Here is an 18,585-nt window from a genome sequence, read left to right as displayed (position 1 = left end):
GGGAATGGCCTGCGGAGCAGCTGTACAGCAGCTGTGGCCGCAGTATGCAGGAGGGGAGCGGGCTGCAGGAAGCCCACCCGAGGAAGGACCTCGCTATGGAGCGGGGCTCTGTCTGCAGCAGTCCCAAGAATGTGCCGCAGACAGTGGGTCTGGAGAGCTGGGGATCCCTGGAGCACGTGGGCCTGAAGCACAGTTGTGAAGTGTCTTAAATCCGATGCGGAAGAGAGGACAATCAGACGGAGGAGGCCGTGTGGGCTTTGTGCTAGTGATGAGGAGCACCAACCAGCAGCGTCCCCAAAGGGGCTCCCAGCCGCCCCGCAGCAAGCCTTGGCAGCCCTTGAAACGACAGCCGAGCTCAGGCTTCGAATGCAGGGCTCTGGGGGCTCTGGGCAATAGTTACCTGGCTGAAGTATCTGAGCGATCTCTGGAGTCGCCCTTCAGAAAACACAGCCTGCGGATTCCAGCTCTGCATCAGCTACACCTGTGTCTCTGCCCCACGGACTCTAAGGTATAACCTGGCCCGAGGGCCGGCTCTTGTTGTCCTGCCTCTCAGCCCATCAGGGTGCCCCCGGCACTCAATGCTGGTGCGTAAAGAGGTGTTAAGAGATGCTGAACTGCAGCCTGCTGAAATCAGGGCAGGAAATTCCCTGACGCCTCTGCAGTGCCCCCGATCCTGCCCCATGTCCCTGTCTTTGCTCCCTGTGATGCTAGGGCAGAGGCTGAATCTCCTGGCTGCCTGCCTGGGCCGGAGCATTCTGACAGCCCTGCTGAAAATCTCAGTCACGGGCCTGGATCCTGCCCCAACATCCTGCCTTTCCCTTGTTCATAGAATCATAGAATATCTGGGTTGGAAGGGACCTCAGGTCATCTAGTCCAACCCCCTGCTCAAAGCAGGACCAATCCCCAACTAAATCATCCCAGCCAGGGCTTTGTCAAGCCTGACCTTAAAAATATCTAAGGAAGGAGATTCCACCACATCCCTAGATAACGCATTCCAGTGTTTCACCACCCTCCTAGTGAAAAAGTTTTTCCTAATATCCAACCTAAACCTCCCCCACTGCAACTTGAGACCATTACTCCTTGTCCTGTCATCAGCTACCACTGAGAACAGTCTCGATCCATCCTCTTTGGAACCCCCTTTCAGGTAGTTGAAAGCAGCTTGTCACGGAGTCCCTGGAACTGCTCCCCATGAAGCCAGTCAGGACTCTGGGGAAGTCTCCTTTCTGTGAGCAGCCTGTCTCCAGGGCACACAGCTCACACAGCTTCCACCTTCCTGGGTCTGACCTCAGAGCATTCAGCTGCCCCTCCGTGCGCTTCCCCCAACGAGTCCGCCCAGGCGGGGTCCTGGGGAAGCCAGAGGGTCCTGCACCCCAACTCCGCAGTCAGACGTGACTCTCAGCCAGCCAGTAAAACAGAAGGTTTATTACACAACAAGAACATGGTCTAAAACAGAACTTGCAGGTGCAGAGAACAGGACCCCTTAGCTGGGTCCATTTTGGGGGGCAGTGAGCCAGAAAACCACGTCTGCACTTCACTCCATGTCCCAGCCAGCCCCAAACTGAAACTCCCTCCAGCCCCTCCTCCTCTGGACTTTGTCCCTTTCCCGGGCCACGAGATCACCTGATTCCTTTGTTCTCCAACCCTTTAGCTCTCACCTTGGGGGGGGGGGGGAAGGGCCCAGGCCATCAGTTGCCAGGAAACAGGGTGTCGGCCATTCTCTGTGTCCAGACCCCTGCACACACCTGCCCTCTAGGGCTCTGCAATGATCATACACCCTTATCCCACCACCTAGATTCTTAAGAACTGCCCAGGGGAAACTGAGGCACCCCGACAATATTCAGAGGAAACATTAAGAACAGTCCCGCTTCGTCACACAGCTATCAAATCCCCCCTCATTCTTCTCTTCTGCAGACTAAACAAGCCCAGTTCCCTCAGCCTCTCCTCATAAGTCATGTGTTCCAGTCCCCTAATCATTTTTGTTGCCCTCCGCTGGACTCTTTCCAATTTTTCCACATCCTTCTTGTAGTGTGGGGCCCAAAACTGGACACAGTATTCCAGATGAGGCCTCACCAATGTCGAATAGAGGGGAACGATCACGTCCCTCGATCTGCTGGCAATGCCCCTACATATACATCCCAAAATGCCATTGGCCTTCTTGGCAACAAGGGCACACTGTTGACTCATATTCTGTTTCTTGTCCACTGTAACCCCTAGGTCCTTTTCTGCAGAACTGCTGCCTAGCCATTCGGTCCCTAGTCTGTAGCGGTACATGGGATTCTTCCGTCCTAAGTGCAGGACTCTGCACTTGTCCTTGTTGAACCTCATCAGATTTCTTTTGGCCCAATCCTCTAATTTGTCTAGGGCCCTCTGTATCCTATCCCTACCCTCCAGCATATCTACCTCTCTTCCCAGTTTAGTGTCATGTGCAAACTTGAACAAAACCGGCCCCAGGGCTGACCCTTGGGGCACTCCACTTGATACCGGTTGCCAACTAGACATGGAGCCATTGATCACTACCCGTTGAGCCCAACAATCTAGCCAGCTTTCTATCCACCTTATAGTTCATTCATCCAGCCCATACTTCTTTAACTTGCTGACAAGAATACTGTGGGAGACCATGTCAAAAGCTTTGCTAAAGTCAAGGAATAACACGTCCACCGCTTTCCCCTCAGCCACAGAGCCAGTTATCTCGTCATAGAAGGCAATTAGATTAGTCAGGCATGACTTGCCCTTGATGAATCCATGCTGACGGCTCCTGATCACTTTCCTCTCCTCCAAGTGCTTCAGAATTGATTCCTTGAGGACCTGCTCCATGATTTTTCCAGGGACTGAGGTGAGGCTGACTGGCCTGTAGTTCCCCGGATCCTCCTTCTTCCCTTTTTTAAAGATGGGCACTACATTAGCCTTTTTCCAGTCATCCGGGACTTCCCCCGATGACCATGAGTTTTCAAAGATAGTGGCCAATGGCTCTGCAATCACATCCGCCAACTCCTTTAGCACTCTCGGATGCAGCGCATCCGGCCCCATGGACTTGTGCACGTCCAGCTTTTCTAAATAGTCCCTAACCACTTCTTTCTCCACAGAGGGCTGGTCACCTCCTCCCCATGCTGTGCTGCCCAGTGCAGTAGTCTGGGAGCTGACCTTGTTCGTGAAGACAGAGGCAAAAAAAGCATTGAGTACATTAGCTTTTTCCACATCCTCTGTCACTAGGTTGCCTCCCTCATTCAGTAAGGGGCCCACACTTTCCTTGACCACCTTCTTGTCGCTAACATACCTGAAGAAACCCTTCTTGTTACTCTTAACATCCCTTGCTAGCTGCAACTCCAAGTGTGATTTGGCCTTCCTGATTTCACTCCTGCATGCCTGAGCAATATTTTTGTACCCCTCCCTAGCCATTTGTCCAATCTTCCAGTTCTTGTAAGCTTCTTTTTTGTGTTTAAGATCAGCAAGGATTTCACTGTTAAGCCAAGCTGGTCACCTGCCATATTTACCATTCTTTCTACACATCGGGATGGTTTGTCCCTGTAACCTCAATAAGGATTCTTTAAAATACAGCCAGCTCTCCTGGACTCCTTTCCCCCTCATATTCTCCCAGGGGATCCTGCCCATCAGTTCCCTGAGGTTGTCAAAATCTGCTTTTCTGAAGTCCAGGGTCCGTATTCTGCTGCTGTCCTTTCTTCCCTGTGTCAGGATCCTGAACTCGACCATCTCACGGTCACTGCCTCTCAGGTTCCCATCCACTTTTGCTTCCCCTACTAATTCTTGCTGGTTTGTGAGCAGCAGGTCAAGAAGAGCTCTGCCCCTAGTTGGTTCCTCCAGCACTTGCACCAGGAAATTGTCCCCTACCTTTTCCGAAAACGACCTGGATTGTCTGTGCACCGCTGTATTACTCACCCAGCAGATATCAGGGTGATTGAAGTCTCCCATGAGAACCAGGGCCTGTGATCTAGTAACTTCCGTGAGTTGCCAGAAGAAAGCCTCATCCACTTCATCCCACTGGTCCGGTGGTCTTGTGAGTAATCCCACCAAGTCTCTGTTATTCCAATCACATCATAATTCCTTGACTGTGCCAGGACTTCCAGTTCTCCCTGCTTGTTTCCCAGGCTTCTTGCATTTGTGTATAGGCCCTTGAGATAACTCGCTGATCGTCCCTCTTTCTCAGTATGAGGCAGGAGCCCTGCCCTCTCGCGCTCTTCTGCTCGTGTTTCCTCCCGGTATCCCACTTCCCCACTTACCTCAGGGCTTGGTCTCCTTCCCCCGTTGAACCTAGTTTAAAGCCCTCTTCACTAGGTTAGCCAGCCTGCTTGCGAAGATGCTCTTCCCTCTCTTCGTTAGGTGGAGCCCATCTCTGCCTAGCACTCCTCCTTCTTGGAACACCATCCCATGGTCAAAGAATCCAAAGCCTTCTCTCCGACACCACCTGCGTAGCCATTCGTTGACTTCCACGATTCGACGGTCTCTACCCAGGCCTTCTCCTTCCACAGGGAGGATGGACGAGAACACCACTTGCGCCTCAAACTCCTTTATCCTTCTTCCCAGAGCCACGTAGTCCGCAGTGATCCGCTCAAGGTCATTCTTGGCAGTATCATTGGTGCCCACGTGGAGAAACAGGAAGGGGTAGCGATCCGAGGGCTTGATAAGTCTCGGCAGTCTCTCCCTCACATTGTGAATCCTAGCTCCTGGCAAGCTGCAGACTTCTTGGTTTTCCCAGCCGGGGCGGCAGATAGATGACTCAGTCCCCCTGAGGAGAGAGTCCCCGACCACCACCACCCGCCTCCTCCTCTTGGGAGCGGTGGTCATGGAACCCCCATCCCTAGGACAGTGCATCTCATGCCTTCCAATTGGCGGAGTCTCCTTCTGCTCCCTTCCCTCAGACATATCATCTAGTCCACTCTCTGCATTAGTACCTGTGGAGAGAACATGAAAACGGTTGCTTACCTGTATCTGCGTTGCTGGTACATGGACGCTCCCCTTTCTTCTTCTGGAGATCACACGCTGCCAAATTTCCTCACCATCCTCCTGTCCCCGCTGCGCAGCCTGCTCTGAATCTTCAGAACATTGTGCCCGTAGAAGCATATCCTGACGTCTGTCCAGGAAATCTTCAGTTTCTCTTATGCAACGCAGGGTCGATACCTGTTGCTCCAGACCTGGAAACTTCTCTTCCAATATGGAGACCAGCTTGCACTTTGTACAGACAAAGTCTCTTCTGTCCTGTGGAAGAAAGCCAAACGTGGCACGTCCAGTGCAGGTCACAACAGCTGAACACCCCCCATCCATATTACCTTCCCTCTACGAGCTTCCTCAGGAGTTGTAGTAACTACTCAGAGAAGCCGGCAAGATGTAAGCCTCAGTGGGCTCTCCCCGGGCGAACTCCCTCTGTTCGCCTCTCTGCTGTTCGCCGCTCAGCTGGTCCGCAGCTGACTGGCTTTTTAGAGCAGTCAGGCCCACTCAGGGCTCACCTGGAACAAAGCACTCCCAATTCACACTTTTCAAACCACCAATCAAGCACACGGTCAAACTGTCCCCACAACAGACACTCAGATACTCACTAACATAGCCTCCCTAATGCAGCCCTTAACGTACCTCCTCTCAGACAGATCCCAGGCAAACTCCCTCTGTTCGCCTCTCCGCTGTTTGTCGCTCCAATAAATGGGGTTTTCCAGGGTGTGAGGTGATGGGGACGGGCCCTGGCTCCAGGGGCGTCTCCCAGGACTCAGCAGCATTTGGCTACAGCCTTTGGGGAGATTTCTGTGCACTCCACTCAGGACTGGCCCTTAAGGGTACGTTTACACTGCACTGTAAGCCTGGAGCTTGAACTCAGGCTTTATCCTTCTTCCGTCCACACACAAATCATGCTAAACCAAGGCTCAGACCCAGGGTCCCAGGACCCCAAGAGGATGAAGGGTCCAAACCTGTGTCAAGTCAGGACCCAGGGTTCGCACCCTCTTGCTTTGCAGTGTAGATGCAGCCGCACTGGACTCATGTCCCGCAAACTTATCCCACAATCCCGTGGGCCGACTTTCGGTGACCTCTGGACTGTCATGTTTCCCGACACCGCACCACGAGCAAAGGGCCCAGGGGCCATGTTTTGAGCGGGCGCTAGGAAGTCGGGGAGATGGGTGGCTGGATGTGGGCCCATGTAAGGCAGTGCCCCAGGTTGGGACCCAGGGTTCCACAGTTCCTCTGTGGGGTTACAAATGGGTATAGCTGTTCACACCCTAGGTTAGCATGCCCGGGGCCTGCTGACTCGAGTTCTGTTACTCTGGCCTTGCACTGCAGCGCAGCCAGACCCCGGGGGACACGTGTGTTTGGCCCCAGGACTGCCTGAGCAAGCGCCAGGTGCTGAGCACCATTCAGCAGATGCAGAAGCTGCTGTCCACGCAGGAGGCCATCCAGCTGCAGGGGATGCGCAGCCTCAAGAAGCAGCTCACGGTCCTGCAAAGCAACATCCACAAGCAGGCCACGAAGCGCAACGGTAATGCAAGCTGTGGTGCACCGGTCTCCCCTGGCAGAGCTGGTGCAAACGCCTCTGGTGGGTGGCACTGGGTGCTAGGGTTGCCAGGTGTCCGGTTTTCGAGCGGAACGCCTGCTCGAAAAGGGACCCTGGCATCTCCGGTCAGCACTGCTGTTAAGAGTCCGGTCGGCGGTGCTGCAGGGCTAAGGCAGGCTAGTCCCCACCTGTCCTGACACCGCGCTGTGCCCTGGAAGCAGCTCCTAGGCGGAGGGGCGGGGAAAGAGCCACGGGGCTCTGTGCGCTGCCCCCACCCCAAAAACAGACTCCGCACTCCCATTGGCCGGGAACCGCGGCCAATGGGTGCTGGGGCGGGCAGTGCCTGCGGGCGAGAGCAGCGTGCAGAGCCTCCTGTCCTCCCCTCACCCCGCCTAGGAGCCGGACCTGCTGGCTGCTTCCGGGGTGCAGCGCGGTGTCAGGACAGGTGGGGACTAGCCTGCCTTAGGAGAGGCAGGAAGCCTGCCTTAGACCTGCTGCACCGCTGACTGCGAGCCGCTCACAGTAAGCCTGAGCCCCAACCCCCTGCCCCTGCCCTGAGCCTCCCCAAACCCCTCATCCCCGGCCCCACCCCACAGCCCGCACCCCCAGCCCAGAATCCATACCCCCCTCCTGCACCCCAAAGCCCTGCCTCAACCCGCAGCCCCCTCCCGCACTCCAAATCCCTTGGCCCCACCCCACAACCTGGAGCCCCCTCCTGCACCCCAAACCCCTCATCCCCAGCGCAGAGCCTTCACCCCCTCCCACACCCCAACCCCAACCTACCTCAACCCGCAGCCCCCTCCCACATTCGGAATCCCTCGGCCCCAGCCTGGAGCCCCCTCCTGCACGCCAAACCCCTCATCCCAAGCCCCACCCCAGAGTCTGCACTCCCAGCCGGAGCCTTTACCCCCTCCCACACTCCAACCCTCTGCCCCAGCCCAGTGAAAGTGAGTGAGGGTTGGGGAGAGTGAGCCACCAAGGGAGGGGGAATGTGTTGAGTGGGGTGGGGCCTTGGGGAAGGGGCGGGGCTAGGGTGTTCGGTTTTCTGCAATTAGAAAGTTGGCAACCCTGTTGGGTGCCCCGGTGCTGCACTGCGGACATTGGCTTTGTGGGGCTGCCCTGAGCCGGTTGCCTCCAGCACACCCCTGCATTGCACCTGGGGCACGGGTGTCCCTCGCTCTCTGGCTCTCTACTGCACTGCCAGCTCCATCCCTACCTACTGCTTTGAGGCCTGGGCCACGCCTAAAAATTAGGCCAACCTGGAGCGGGTAGATCGCTCGAGGCTGTGAACACGTCGTGCCCCGTGGGATGTAGGTAGGTTGGCAAAGAATTCTCCAGACCGGGGCGGCTGAGGCCAAAGGGGCCGTGGTGAGCTGCAGCCATCATCGGGTTGGATCCTGCCTAGCTCTCCGTGGGCTAGCTGGCCAGCTGGGGTTAGCTGAGCACTCAGATCTAACTGGGTGGAGCTGGTGGCGTGCCATGGGGCTCTGCTGACTCTGCTCACCCAGGGTGGGTGGGATGTATTGGGAAAGGGGCAAGAGTCGGCCTGCGGTGTCTGATCCCTGCTGCAGCATGCTGAAGGGCGCTGACAGGGGATTAACCCTAACCCTGTTCCCGTTCCCCTTCCCCAGACAGCTGTCCCCACCTGACGGCACCCCTCAATGGCAGGAAGCTGGGCGAGAAGGCGACGGTGGGGCACGAGGTGCACTTCCTGTGTGAGGCCGGCTTCCGGCTGGTGGGCTCCGAGTCCCGCACCTGCCTGCAGGACCGGACGTGGAGCGGCCAGCAGCCCTTCTGCCAGAGTGAGTACGGCTGCGGGGCCGCGCCGGGCGGGCAGAGCCCCACGCTGGGAGAGGGGCCGAGGGGCCTCCAGGGACTGGCAAAGGGACGGAGCCACGGCTAGGGACTGCGGCAGCCATCCTGGGCAGAGCTGCCACTGCCAGCACCTTTTGTTCCAGAACCCATGCCCGGCCCGATCCCTGCCCCACCTCCGCCCCGCTTCCTGCCCCTCGCCTGCCCCGATCCCCGCATGCTCCTATCCCCGCCCCACGCCCGCCCCGATGTCTGCCCGCCCCAATCTCTGCTCCACCTCCGCCCCCATTTCCGCTCCACGCCCGCCCCGAGTCCCCACCCACATGCCCACCCTGATCCCCGTCCCACCTCTGCCCCGATCCCCACCCTGATCACTGCCCATGCCCCATCCACCCCAAGTCCCTACCCACACGCCCGCCCCGATCCAAGTCCGCACCCACACACCCGCCCCGAGTCCACGCCCACATGCTGGCCCCATTCCCTCTGCCCCCCCGCTCTGATCACTGCCCCACACCCCTATCCACCCCGATCCTCACAGACACTCTTGCCCCGATCTCCGCTCCACGCCTGTCCTGATCCCTGCTCCATGCCCTGATCACCGCCCCATGCCCCTATCCGCCCTGATCACCGCCCCATGCCCCATCCACCCCGAGTCCCCACCCACATGCCTGCCCCGATCCCTGCCCCCCACCTGCCCTGCTCCACGCCTGCCTCGAGTCCCCACCCACATGCCTGCCCCGATCCCTGCCCCCTTGCCTGCCCGAATCTCCATTCCACGCCTGCCCCAAAGCCCCACCCACATGCCCACTTCAATCTCTGCCCCGCCTCCGCCCCAATCCCTGCCCCACACCCGCCCCGGTGGGAGGCAGGACGGGTGGAGGCGGGCGATGGGGAGGCAGGACGGGGGGGGAGGCGGGGGATGGGGGAGGCAGGACGGGTAGAGGGAGGGGGAGGCAGGACGGGTGGAGGCGGGGGATGGGGAGGCAGGACGGGTAGAGGGAGGGGGGAGGCAGGACGGGGGGAGGCGGGGGATGGGGAGGCAGGACGGGTGGAGGCGGGGGATGGGGAGGCAGGACGGGGGGGAGGCGGGGGATGGGGGAGGCAGGACGGGTAGAGGGAGGGGGAGGCAGGACGGGTGGAGGCGGGGGATGGGGAGGCAGGACGGGTAGAGGGAGCGGGGAGGCAGGACGGGGGGAGGCGGGGGATGGGGAGGCAGGACGGGTGGAGGCGGGGGATGGGGAGGCAGGACGGGTGGACGCGGGGGATGGGGAGGCAGGACGGGTGGAGGCGGGGGATGGGGGAGGCAGGATGGGTAGAGGGAGGGGGGAGGCAGGACGGGTGGAGGCGGGGGATGGGGAGGCAGGATGGGTGGAGGCGGGGGATGGGGGAGGCAGGACGGGTAGAGGGAGGGGGGGATGCAGGACGGGTGGAGGCGGGGGATGGGGAGGCAGGATGGGGGGAGGCGGGGGATGGGGGAGGCAGGACGGGTAGAGGGAGGGGGGATGCAGGACGGGTGGAGGCGGGGGATGGGGAGGCAGGATGGGTGGAGGCGGGGGATGGGGGGGCAGGACGGATAGAGGGAGGGGGGAGGCAGGACGGGTGGAGGCGGGGGATGGGGAGGCAGGACGGGGGGAGGCGGGGGATGGGGGGGCAGGACGGGTGGAGGCGGGGGATGGGGGGGCAGGACGGGTAGAGGGAGGGGGGATGCAGGACGGGTGGAGGCGGGGGATGGGGGAGGCAGGATGGGGGGAGGCGGGGGATGGGGGAGGCAGGACGGGTGGAGGCGGGGGATGGGGGAGGCAGGATGGGTAGAGGGAGGGGGGAGGCAGGACGGGTGGAGGCGGGGGATGGGGAGGCAGGATGGGGGGAGGCGGGGGATGGGGGAGGCAGGACGGGTGGAGGCGGGGGATGGGGGAGGCAGGATGGGTAGAGGGAGGGGGGAGGCAGGACGGGTGGAGGCGGGGGATGGGGAGGCAGGACGGGGGGAGGCGGGGGATGGGGGAGGCAGGACGGGTGGAGGCGGGGGATGGGGGAGGCAGGATGGGTAGAGGGAGGGGGGAGGCAGGACGGGTGGAGGCGGGGGATGGGGAGGCAGGACGGGGGGAGGCGGGGGATGGGGGGGCAGGACGGGTAGAGGGAGGGGGGATGCAGGACGGGTGGAGGCGGGGGATGGGGAGGCAGGACGGGGGGGAGGCGGGGGATGGGGGAGGCAGGACGGGTGGAGGCGGGGGATGGGGGGGCAGGACGGATAGAGGGAGGGGGGAGGCAGGACAGGTGGAGGCGGGGGATGGGGAGGCAGGACGGGGGGAGGCGGGGGATGGGGGGGCAGGACGGCAGGGGGGACAGCTGAGTAGCATGGTGAGTAGGAGTCAAAGATGACACTGAGCGATCCCAGTGTTTGTGCCTGAGTTGATTTATTTGAGCGTTGTCCTCACGTTCCAGGTTATCGATAACCAGCATCTCTCCTCTCCCCACAGCTACCAGCAACTGCGCCCGCAGCCCTTGTGCCAATGGCGGGACCTGTGTGGAGGACGTGCGGCGGTTCACCTGCTTGTGCCCCAGCAGCTGGTCAGGCAGTAACTGCCAGACCCCCATCTACTCCTGTAGGTACAGACCAGGCCCCGGCCCCTCGCTCCTCTCACCTCCAGAAGGGGCATCTGCAGAGAGGATCAGTCGTGTGTGTGCACACGTCTGCGATGCAGAGAAGAGGGGGTGTCTGTGTGCGCGCATGGTGCAGGGAAGGGAGGGGTGTGCAATGTGCAAGGAAGGGGGGGGTATGTGTGTGTTTGGTGCAGGGAAGGTGTGTGTGTGTGCAAATGGTGCAGGGAAGGGGGTGTGTGTGTGCAAATGGTGCAGGGAAGGGGGGGTGTGCAAACGGTGCAGGGAAGGGATGTGTCTGTGTGTGCAAACGGTGCAGGGAAGGGGTTTCTGTGTGTGCACCCAATGCAGGGAATGGGTGTGTATGTGTGCATGGTGCAGGGAAGAAGTGCGTGCGCGCGTGTGTGTGCAGGGAAAAGGGGGGGGTGAGTGTGTGGGCGTGGGAGTGCATGCTGCAGGGGAGAGCTGTGTGTGCGTGCATGTGTCACGGAGTCCCGGGGCGCTGCTCTGGAACTGCTCCCTACGAAGCCAGGCAGGACTCTGGGGGAGCCTCCTCTCTGTGAGCAGACTGTCACCAGGGCAAGAAGCTTCCCCAGCTTCCACCTTCCTAGGTCTGACCTCGGAGCATTCAGCATCCCCTTCCACACCGTGCACTTCCCATAGCAAGTCCGCCTGGGCGGGGCTCCTGGGGAAGCCAGAGGGTCCTGCACCCCAACTCCGCAGTCAGACGGGACTCTCAGCCAGCCGGTAAAACAGAAGGTTTATTAGTCGACAGGAACACAGCGAAGGGCAGAACTTGTTAGCACTGAAATAAGTGACTTTCAGCCAAGGCCATTTTGGGGGGAGGGGAGCCCAGAGCCAGGGCTCTGGCCCTCCCCCTGCGCCCCAAGCCAGCGGAGACTGACTCGCTGCCAGCAGCCTGGTCCCTGCCCTGCCCGTTGCTTCTCCTCCGGCCTGTGTCTCGCTTCCCGGGCCAAGAGTCACCTGGTCCTATCCCCCTCCTGGGTCTCAGGTTACGAAGGGGCAGCCATAGCATCCATGGAGGCAGCTGGAGCAACCCCCACAAAAGTCACACACCCTTATTCCCACCACCTAGACCAGGGGCGGGAAAACTTTTTGGCCTGAGGGCTGCATTGGGTTTCGGAAATTGTATGGAGGGCTGGTTAGGGGAGGGGGTCGTGGCCCAGCTCCCACCTCCTATCCGCCCCCCCCCTCCCCGGACTCCTGCCCCATCCAACCCCCCCCGTTCCCTGATGGGCCCCCCCGGGACCCCGCCCCATCCACACACCCCCGCCGCCCCAACCAACCCCCCTCTCCTCCGTTCCAGACTGCCCCTCCCCAGGACCCCTGCCCCCATTCAACCCCCTGTTTCTACCCCGACCCCTATCCACACCCCCACCCTCTGACCACCACCCCAAACTCCCATGCCCCCTAGCCAACCCCGCCGCTCCCTGCCCAACCCACGGCAGGGTGGTGCAGGAGGTGGGAGGCCACCTGCCTCAGGAGCGGCTCCCACACAGTGCCCAGGGCTGTGGGACGCCCAGAGCACATGAGCGAGCTCGTGCCATGCCCCAGGCCGGGCTCCGCCTGCCGCCGACCAGGGGAGCTAACAGCTGTCTCCCCCTGCCGCTGCAGCCTGGGTGACGCTGAGCCCCTCGTCCTTCAGTCGCCAGCCCCGCTGCACAGACGCCCACCTGCGCTCACGCCACTGCACCTGTGACACCGGCTTCCAGCTGCGGGCCGGCGGCGTGTGCCAAGGTACCCTGGCTCCCTCGCCGCGCTCTGCAAACCGGGCTGGGGCGGTGTCTAACCCCCTGCAGGCCCAGCCCCACTGAGGCCGCCCCAGCAGCGCCCTGCACTAGCTTTGCCCCTGCCCCTCCCAACAAGGGACCCGCCCAGCGTCAGCACCCCGGGGCCCAGGGACGTGGCCTGGGAGAGCCATGAAGGAGTGGCCAGCACCAGCCAGGGAACCCAAGGGGAGGCTCTTGCATGGCACTGGGGTACCCTGGACCACCCATTGTGGGGTGGAGGCTGGGGGGTTTCCAGCACCGGCCAGGCTGTGAGGGCCCAAGGTTGGGGGGTGGTCTGGGTGTCACACTCTTCCTGAACCCCCACTCCCCAGAATCTCCACTGTCTATTCCATGGCCAGATGTTGACGAGTGCCAGCTCTTCCAGGCCAGCTGGCAGACCCGCCTCTGCGTGCACGATTGTGTCAACCTGCCCGGCTCCTACCACTGTGTCTGTCCCCAGGGCTACCTGCTCCATGCCGACCAGAACATGTGCACTGGTGAGCAGCACCTGCATCAGGGGAGGGGAGAGAGACCTCATGCCCTGCAGGGTCACCGCGTCACAGCTTGCAAATGGAACCCAGCTCTGAGCTCCTGTGCAGCCCTGCCCCTGCCCAGAGCCCGCCTGTGCACTCAGCTCAGCCACATGGCGAGCTGAAGCCCCTTTGGGTGCCCATGGGCATGGGTCTGGCACCACTCGGAGGTCTGGACCCTTCTGTGGCATCATCCCACTCTAAAGCCCCCTCAGTACCCATGGGCCCGGGATCAGCTCTGCCCCTCTGCCTGAGTGCCAGGCTGCTGCCAAAGCCCCCTAGGATACCCAGGCCTAGTGTTACCTGTGCCCCCCTTGGGACCCAGGGCTCCATGGGTATCTGGGCACCCCTTGCCTTGGCACCAACCTAATCCTGAAGAGGCAAATGTCCACTGGCCCCCATCTTTGCCCCTGTGGCAGACACCAGCTCAGCACCCGGGGGTTAAACGACACTGGCAGGGTGTGTGGCCACAGCTGGGTAGGCCGGGGAAAGGTGAGGCCCTGGCCCCACCGTGGAAGGGAACCAGTTGCATTCACACCAGGATCTGGGGAATTTTGTTTGCTTTGCCAGATGTGGACGAATGCACCGACAATCAGCACAACTGCAGCCATGGCGAGCTCTGTGTCAATGTCTTTGGGGGCTACCGGTGCGTGCGCCCCAAGTGCCCCCAGCCCAGGCTCAACACCAGCTACGTCAAGACCTCCGTCTAGTAAGTGTTTCCATGCGTGCAGGCCGGCAGCCCACGGCTCCCCTGCGGCACCCAGGCTGGGAGGAGTGCCGAGTCCCTGCAAGCCCCTTGGGTAGGTGCTATCAACAAAAGCTGACAGTTGGCAGTTTTTCAGAGACATGATTAAGGGCACAAAAGCAAACTATCCCCCTGCGTAGGAAACACAGGAAGTCTGGCCAGAGACCACGCTGGCCTAACCAGGAGACTGTCAACGGTCTGAAACTCAAAAAAGAGTCCTACAAAAAGTGGAAACTTGGTCAAATGACAAAGGATGAATATAAACAAATAACACAAGTCTGTAGGGACAAAATTAGAAAGGCGAAGGCACAAAACGAGATCAAACTATTTAGGGACATAAAAGGAAACAAGAAAACATTAGAAGCAAAAGGAAGACCAAGGACAGGGTAGGCCCATTACTCAATGGGGGGGAAGACAATAACAGAAAAGGTGGCAATGGCAGAGGTGCTTAATGACTTCTTTGTTTCGGTTTTCACCAAGAAGGTTGGTGGTGATGGAACGTCTAACACAGTGAACGCCAGTGAACATGAGGTAGGATCAGAAGCTAAAATAGGGAAAGAACAAGTTAAAAATTACTTAGACAAGTTAGATGTCTTCAAGTCACCAGGGCCTGATGAAATACATCCTAGAATACTCAAGGGGCTGACTGAGGAGATGTCTGAGCCATTAGCAATTATCTTTGAAAATTCATGGAAGACGGGAGATTCCAGAAGACTGGAAAAGCGGAAATCTAGTGCCCAGCTATAGAAAGGGAAATAAGGACAAGCCGGGGAATTACAGACCAGTCAGCTAAACTTCTGTACCCGAAAAGATAGTGGAGCAAAGAATTAAGCAATTGATTTGCAAACATTTAGAAGATAATAAGGTGATAAGTAACAGTCAGCATGGATTTGTCAAGAACAAATCCTGTCAAACCAACCGGGCAGCTTTCTGTGACAGGGTAACAAGCCTTGTGGATGGGGGGAAGCGGTAGACGTGGTATATCTTGACTTTAGTAAGGCTTCCGATACTGTCTCGCATGATCTTCTCATAAACAAACTAGGGAAATGCAGCCTAGATGGAGCTACTATAAGGTGGGTGCAAAACTGCTTGGAAAATCGTTCCCAGAGAGTAGTTATCAGTGGTTCAGTCATGCTGGAAGGGCGTAACGGGTGGGGTCCCGCAAGGATTGGTTCTGGTTCTGTTCAATATCTTCATCAATGATTTAGATAATGGCATAGAGAGCACACTTATGAAGTTTGTGGACGATACCAAGCTGGGAAGGGTGGCAAGTGCTTTGGAGGATAGGATTAAAATTCAAAATGATCTGGACAAACTGGAGAAATGGTCTGAAGTAAATAGGACGAAATTCAATAAGGACAAATGCAAAGTACTTCACTTAGGAAGGAACAATCAGTTGCACACATACAAAGTGGGAAATGACTGCCTAGGAAGGAGTACTGCAGAAAGGAATCTAGGGGTCATAGTAGACCATAAGCTAAATATGAATCAACAGTGCAACTCTGTTGCAAAAAAAGCAAACATCATTCTGGGTTTGTTGTAAGTGTTACAGGAGTGTTGTAAGCAAGACACGAGAAGTAATTCTTCCGCTCTACTATGCACTGATTAGGCCTCAGCTGGAGTATTGTGTCTGGTTCTGGGTGCCACATTTCAGGAAAGATGTGGAGAAATTGGAGAAAGTCCAGAGAAGAGCAATAAAAATGATTAAAGGTCTAGGAAACATGACCTACGAGGGAAGATTGAAAAAAACTGGGGTTGTTTAGTTGTCAAGTACATAAAAGGTTGTTACAAGGAGGGAGAAAAATTGTTCTTAACCTCTGAGGATAGGACAAGAAGCAATTGGCTTAAATTGCAGCAAGGGAGGTTTAGGTTGGACATTAGGAAAAACTGTCAGGGTGGTTAAGCACTGGAATAAATTGCCTAGGGAGGTTGTGAAGATTTTTAAGACCAGGTTAGACAAACACCTGTCAGAGATTGTCTAGATAATACTCAATCCTGCTAGGAGGGCAGGGGACTGGACTAGATGACCTCTCGAGGTCCCTTCCAGTCCTACACTTCTATGATTCTGTCTCCCCCCAGTCAGTGTGAGCGCAACCCATGCCCCATGAACAGCAGAGCCTGCCAGTTGGCCGCCAACTCCATCTCCTTCCACTACCTGCCGCTCCAATCCAACCGCACCGTGCCCAGGGTGCTCTTCAAGATGTCCACCACCCACCTGGTGGGCAACAGCCTGCGCTTCGCCATTGTGGGTGGCAGGGGCCAGGGCGTCTTCGCCGTGCAGCGCTCCGACCGGCACACTGGCGAGCTGATCCTCACCAGCCCGGTGGTGGGGCCGGCCACCTTGGAGGTGGAGCTGGAAATGAGCAAACTCGCCCGGAAGGTTCTTCTTGGGAAGCACATCTTCAGGGTCACGGCCTTCATCTCCCAGTACGAGTTCTGAGCCCCCCGAGCTGCTGGCCTCACGCATTCCAGCAGAGATGCCCGCCTCAGAGCTGAGATGGGGCTTCCAGGGCATCCAGCCAAGCTAGCCGTCTGGGGCACCCCTGCTGGCTTCTAGCAAACGTCTGGGGGAGCTGCCTCTTTGGAGACCCCTGTTCTTCGCCTGGCAAAGACCTCACCCCTTGTGTCCTGCCCGTATAGCATGTCACGGCCTCACTGGGGCTGGCTGTGGATGGCAGAGAAATCGCAATGGCCAGTGCCTAGGAGCGCAGGGCTGAGGGTGGCTCCCTGAGTAGCTTAGCTGCTCCCCAGCCTGCGGTGGCACTGGCCAGCTGACATGCACACAGCCAGCGTGGGCACGAGCCCCCAGGGTGTCCCGTGTCAGCCGCCAGCTGCCCGTCCCGGCCGCCCCTCCAGCTTGCATTCCCCTGCTCTCGTATGCGCCCCGGGCTTAGACGCCGCATCTGCCTAGGGCAGCAAGAGCACAGTGAGCCCACCAGGGCAGAAGAGCAGGACCTGCCAACTGGGGATTTGACTTCTCATACGTAGTAACATAAAATAAACCGGTAACGTCTCCAGCAGGAGCCCTCTCCGCTCATTGCTCCCCATTGCCGGCACAGGACCCAGAACTCCTAGTGAGCCAGCAGCAGATTAGTGTGCCACGCTCTGCCCTCCTCCCCTATGGGCTGGCTGACTCCAGCCCCAAGGCCCCTGCACCGCTGCCCATCGACAGGGTAGTGCCCAAGACCCACCTCGGCACCCATCTGCTCTGATCACGCCCCCCGCCCCTCAGCGTGAGCTGGCCGTGTGCTTCCAGGCCAGGCCGACTGGGCCTTGACTGCCCACCTGCAAACTGGGGCTGATGCTACCACCTGAGGGCCTGGCAAACGGGCCGCTAGCCCAAGGTGCCAGGGGCCCCTGCTGCCCTTCATGGCTGCACCCACACTGCCTGGCAGGACCTGCGCTAACAGTTGGGCAAGGGTTAGCTGACTGCCCAGGCCATGGCCTCTGCAGAGCCAGGGCGGGAGGGGCTGGGGGGTGAGCCGTGGCCGAGGGGGGTGGGTGCATGCGCTGCCCTGAGTGGCTGGGTGCGTGTGCGTGTGTGTTCCCTGAGACACCCTAACCCACTGCCCCAACGCATCAGGAGGCCCTGGGGGGACCCCTTGTAGTTACTGTCTGATCAGAAACCACCCAAAGAGGGTTGGGGGGTCCTGCTACATTCCCAGACTCACCCCACGGAGCTGACCTGGAGCTTTGTGGGGCAGGGTGTAGGGCTGCGAGCCTGGCTCAGGAGCAGGAGGGAGCAGGCTGCTGTCAGCCCTCCCCAGTTCCACATCTCCCCACGCAGCCTCTTTCAACCCACTCCCACCCCGGTACCCGGACCCTGACAGCTCCAGAGAGCCCAGGGACCATGGACAAGGAGCCTGCTCCAGAGACACCCCCCGGGTTCTGTTTTGTGTGATTAGAAAGTTGGCAACCCTCCCCGCACCTGAATTTCCGACTGGAGGTCTGCTCACCTTGCACGCCCTAGCCCCAGAGAGCTCATAACTGCCACACAGCTCAAGTGTGATATGTGATGAGTTCTGTGCTGCTTCCTGGCTTCCCCCTTGGGGCAGGGAGTTTGTTTATACACAGAGGCTGGGTGATTAAGATAACAAAAGGCTTGTCATTATATTAAATTAAGGCTCGTTAGATGATCCTGAAAGCACTGCCAGGCACTCCAGTTAAAAGACAGGAAACAAAGGGTAGGAATAAATGGTGAGAAGGGAGAAAACTAAATGGGGTCCTCTAGGGGTCTGTTCTGGGACCAGTGCTGTTCAACATATTCATAAATGATCTGGAGAAAGGGGTAAACAGGGAGGTGGCAAAGTTTGCAGAAGATATAAAACTACTCAAGATAGTCAAGTCCCAGGCAGACTGTGAAGAGCTACAAAAGGATCTCACAAAACTGGGTGACTGGGCAACAAAATGGCAGATGAAATTCCATGTTGATAAATGCAAAGTGATGCACATTGGAGAACATCATCCCAACTATACGTATACAATGATGGGGTCTGCATTATGGGGGAGATTTAGGTTCTGGGGGAGATTTAGGTTGGATATTAGGAAAAACGTTTTCACTAGGAGGGTGGTGAAACACTGGAATGCGTTACCTAGGGAGGTGGTGGAATCTCCTTCCTT

At 58.7% G+C, this 18,585-nt stretch overlaps 1 protein-coding gene across 1 annotated transcript in view; it reads left to right on the top strand.

Moving 5' to 3' along the window:
• LOC141996407 (fibulin-7-like) overlaps positions 1 to 16,968 on the top strand; it is a 30,769-nt gene extending 13,801 nt beyond the window's left edge. The window contains exons 3-9 of the mRNA XM_074968358.1: positions 6,280 to 6,475; positions 8,122 to 8,292; positions 10,780 to 10,905; positions 12,536 to 12,658; positions 13,050 to 13,187; positions 13,791 to 13,929; positions 16,045 to 16,968. Coding sequence (XP_074824459.1) covers positions 6,280 to 6,475; positions 8,122 to 8,292; positions 10,780 to 10,905; positions 12,536 to 12,658; positions 13,050 to 13,187; positions 13,791 to 13,929; positions 16,045 to 16,405 — 1,254 coding nt within the window. The 3' untranslated portion in view covers positions 16,406 to 16,968. The remainder of the gene's footprint in view (positions 1 to 6,279; positions 6,476 to 8,121; positions 8,293 to 10,779; positions 10,906 to 12,535; positions 12,659 to 13,049; positions 13,188 to 13,790; positions 13,930 to 16,044) is intronic.
• Positions 16,969 to 18,585: the final 1,617 nt, after the last annotated feature.

The sequence above is a fragment of the Natator depressus genome, chromosome 12, assembly GCF_965152275.1.
Source record: "Natator depressus isolate rNatDep1 chromosome 12, rNatDep2.hap1, whole genome shotgun sequence".
Lineage (NCBI taxonomy): Eukaryota > Metazoa > Chordata > Testudines > Cheloniidae > Natator > Natator depressus.
The sequence above is the reverse complement of the archived record's forward strand: the minus strand, read 5'-3'. Positions and strand labels throughout refer to the sequence as shown.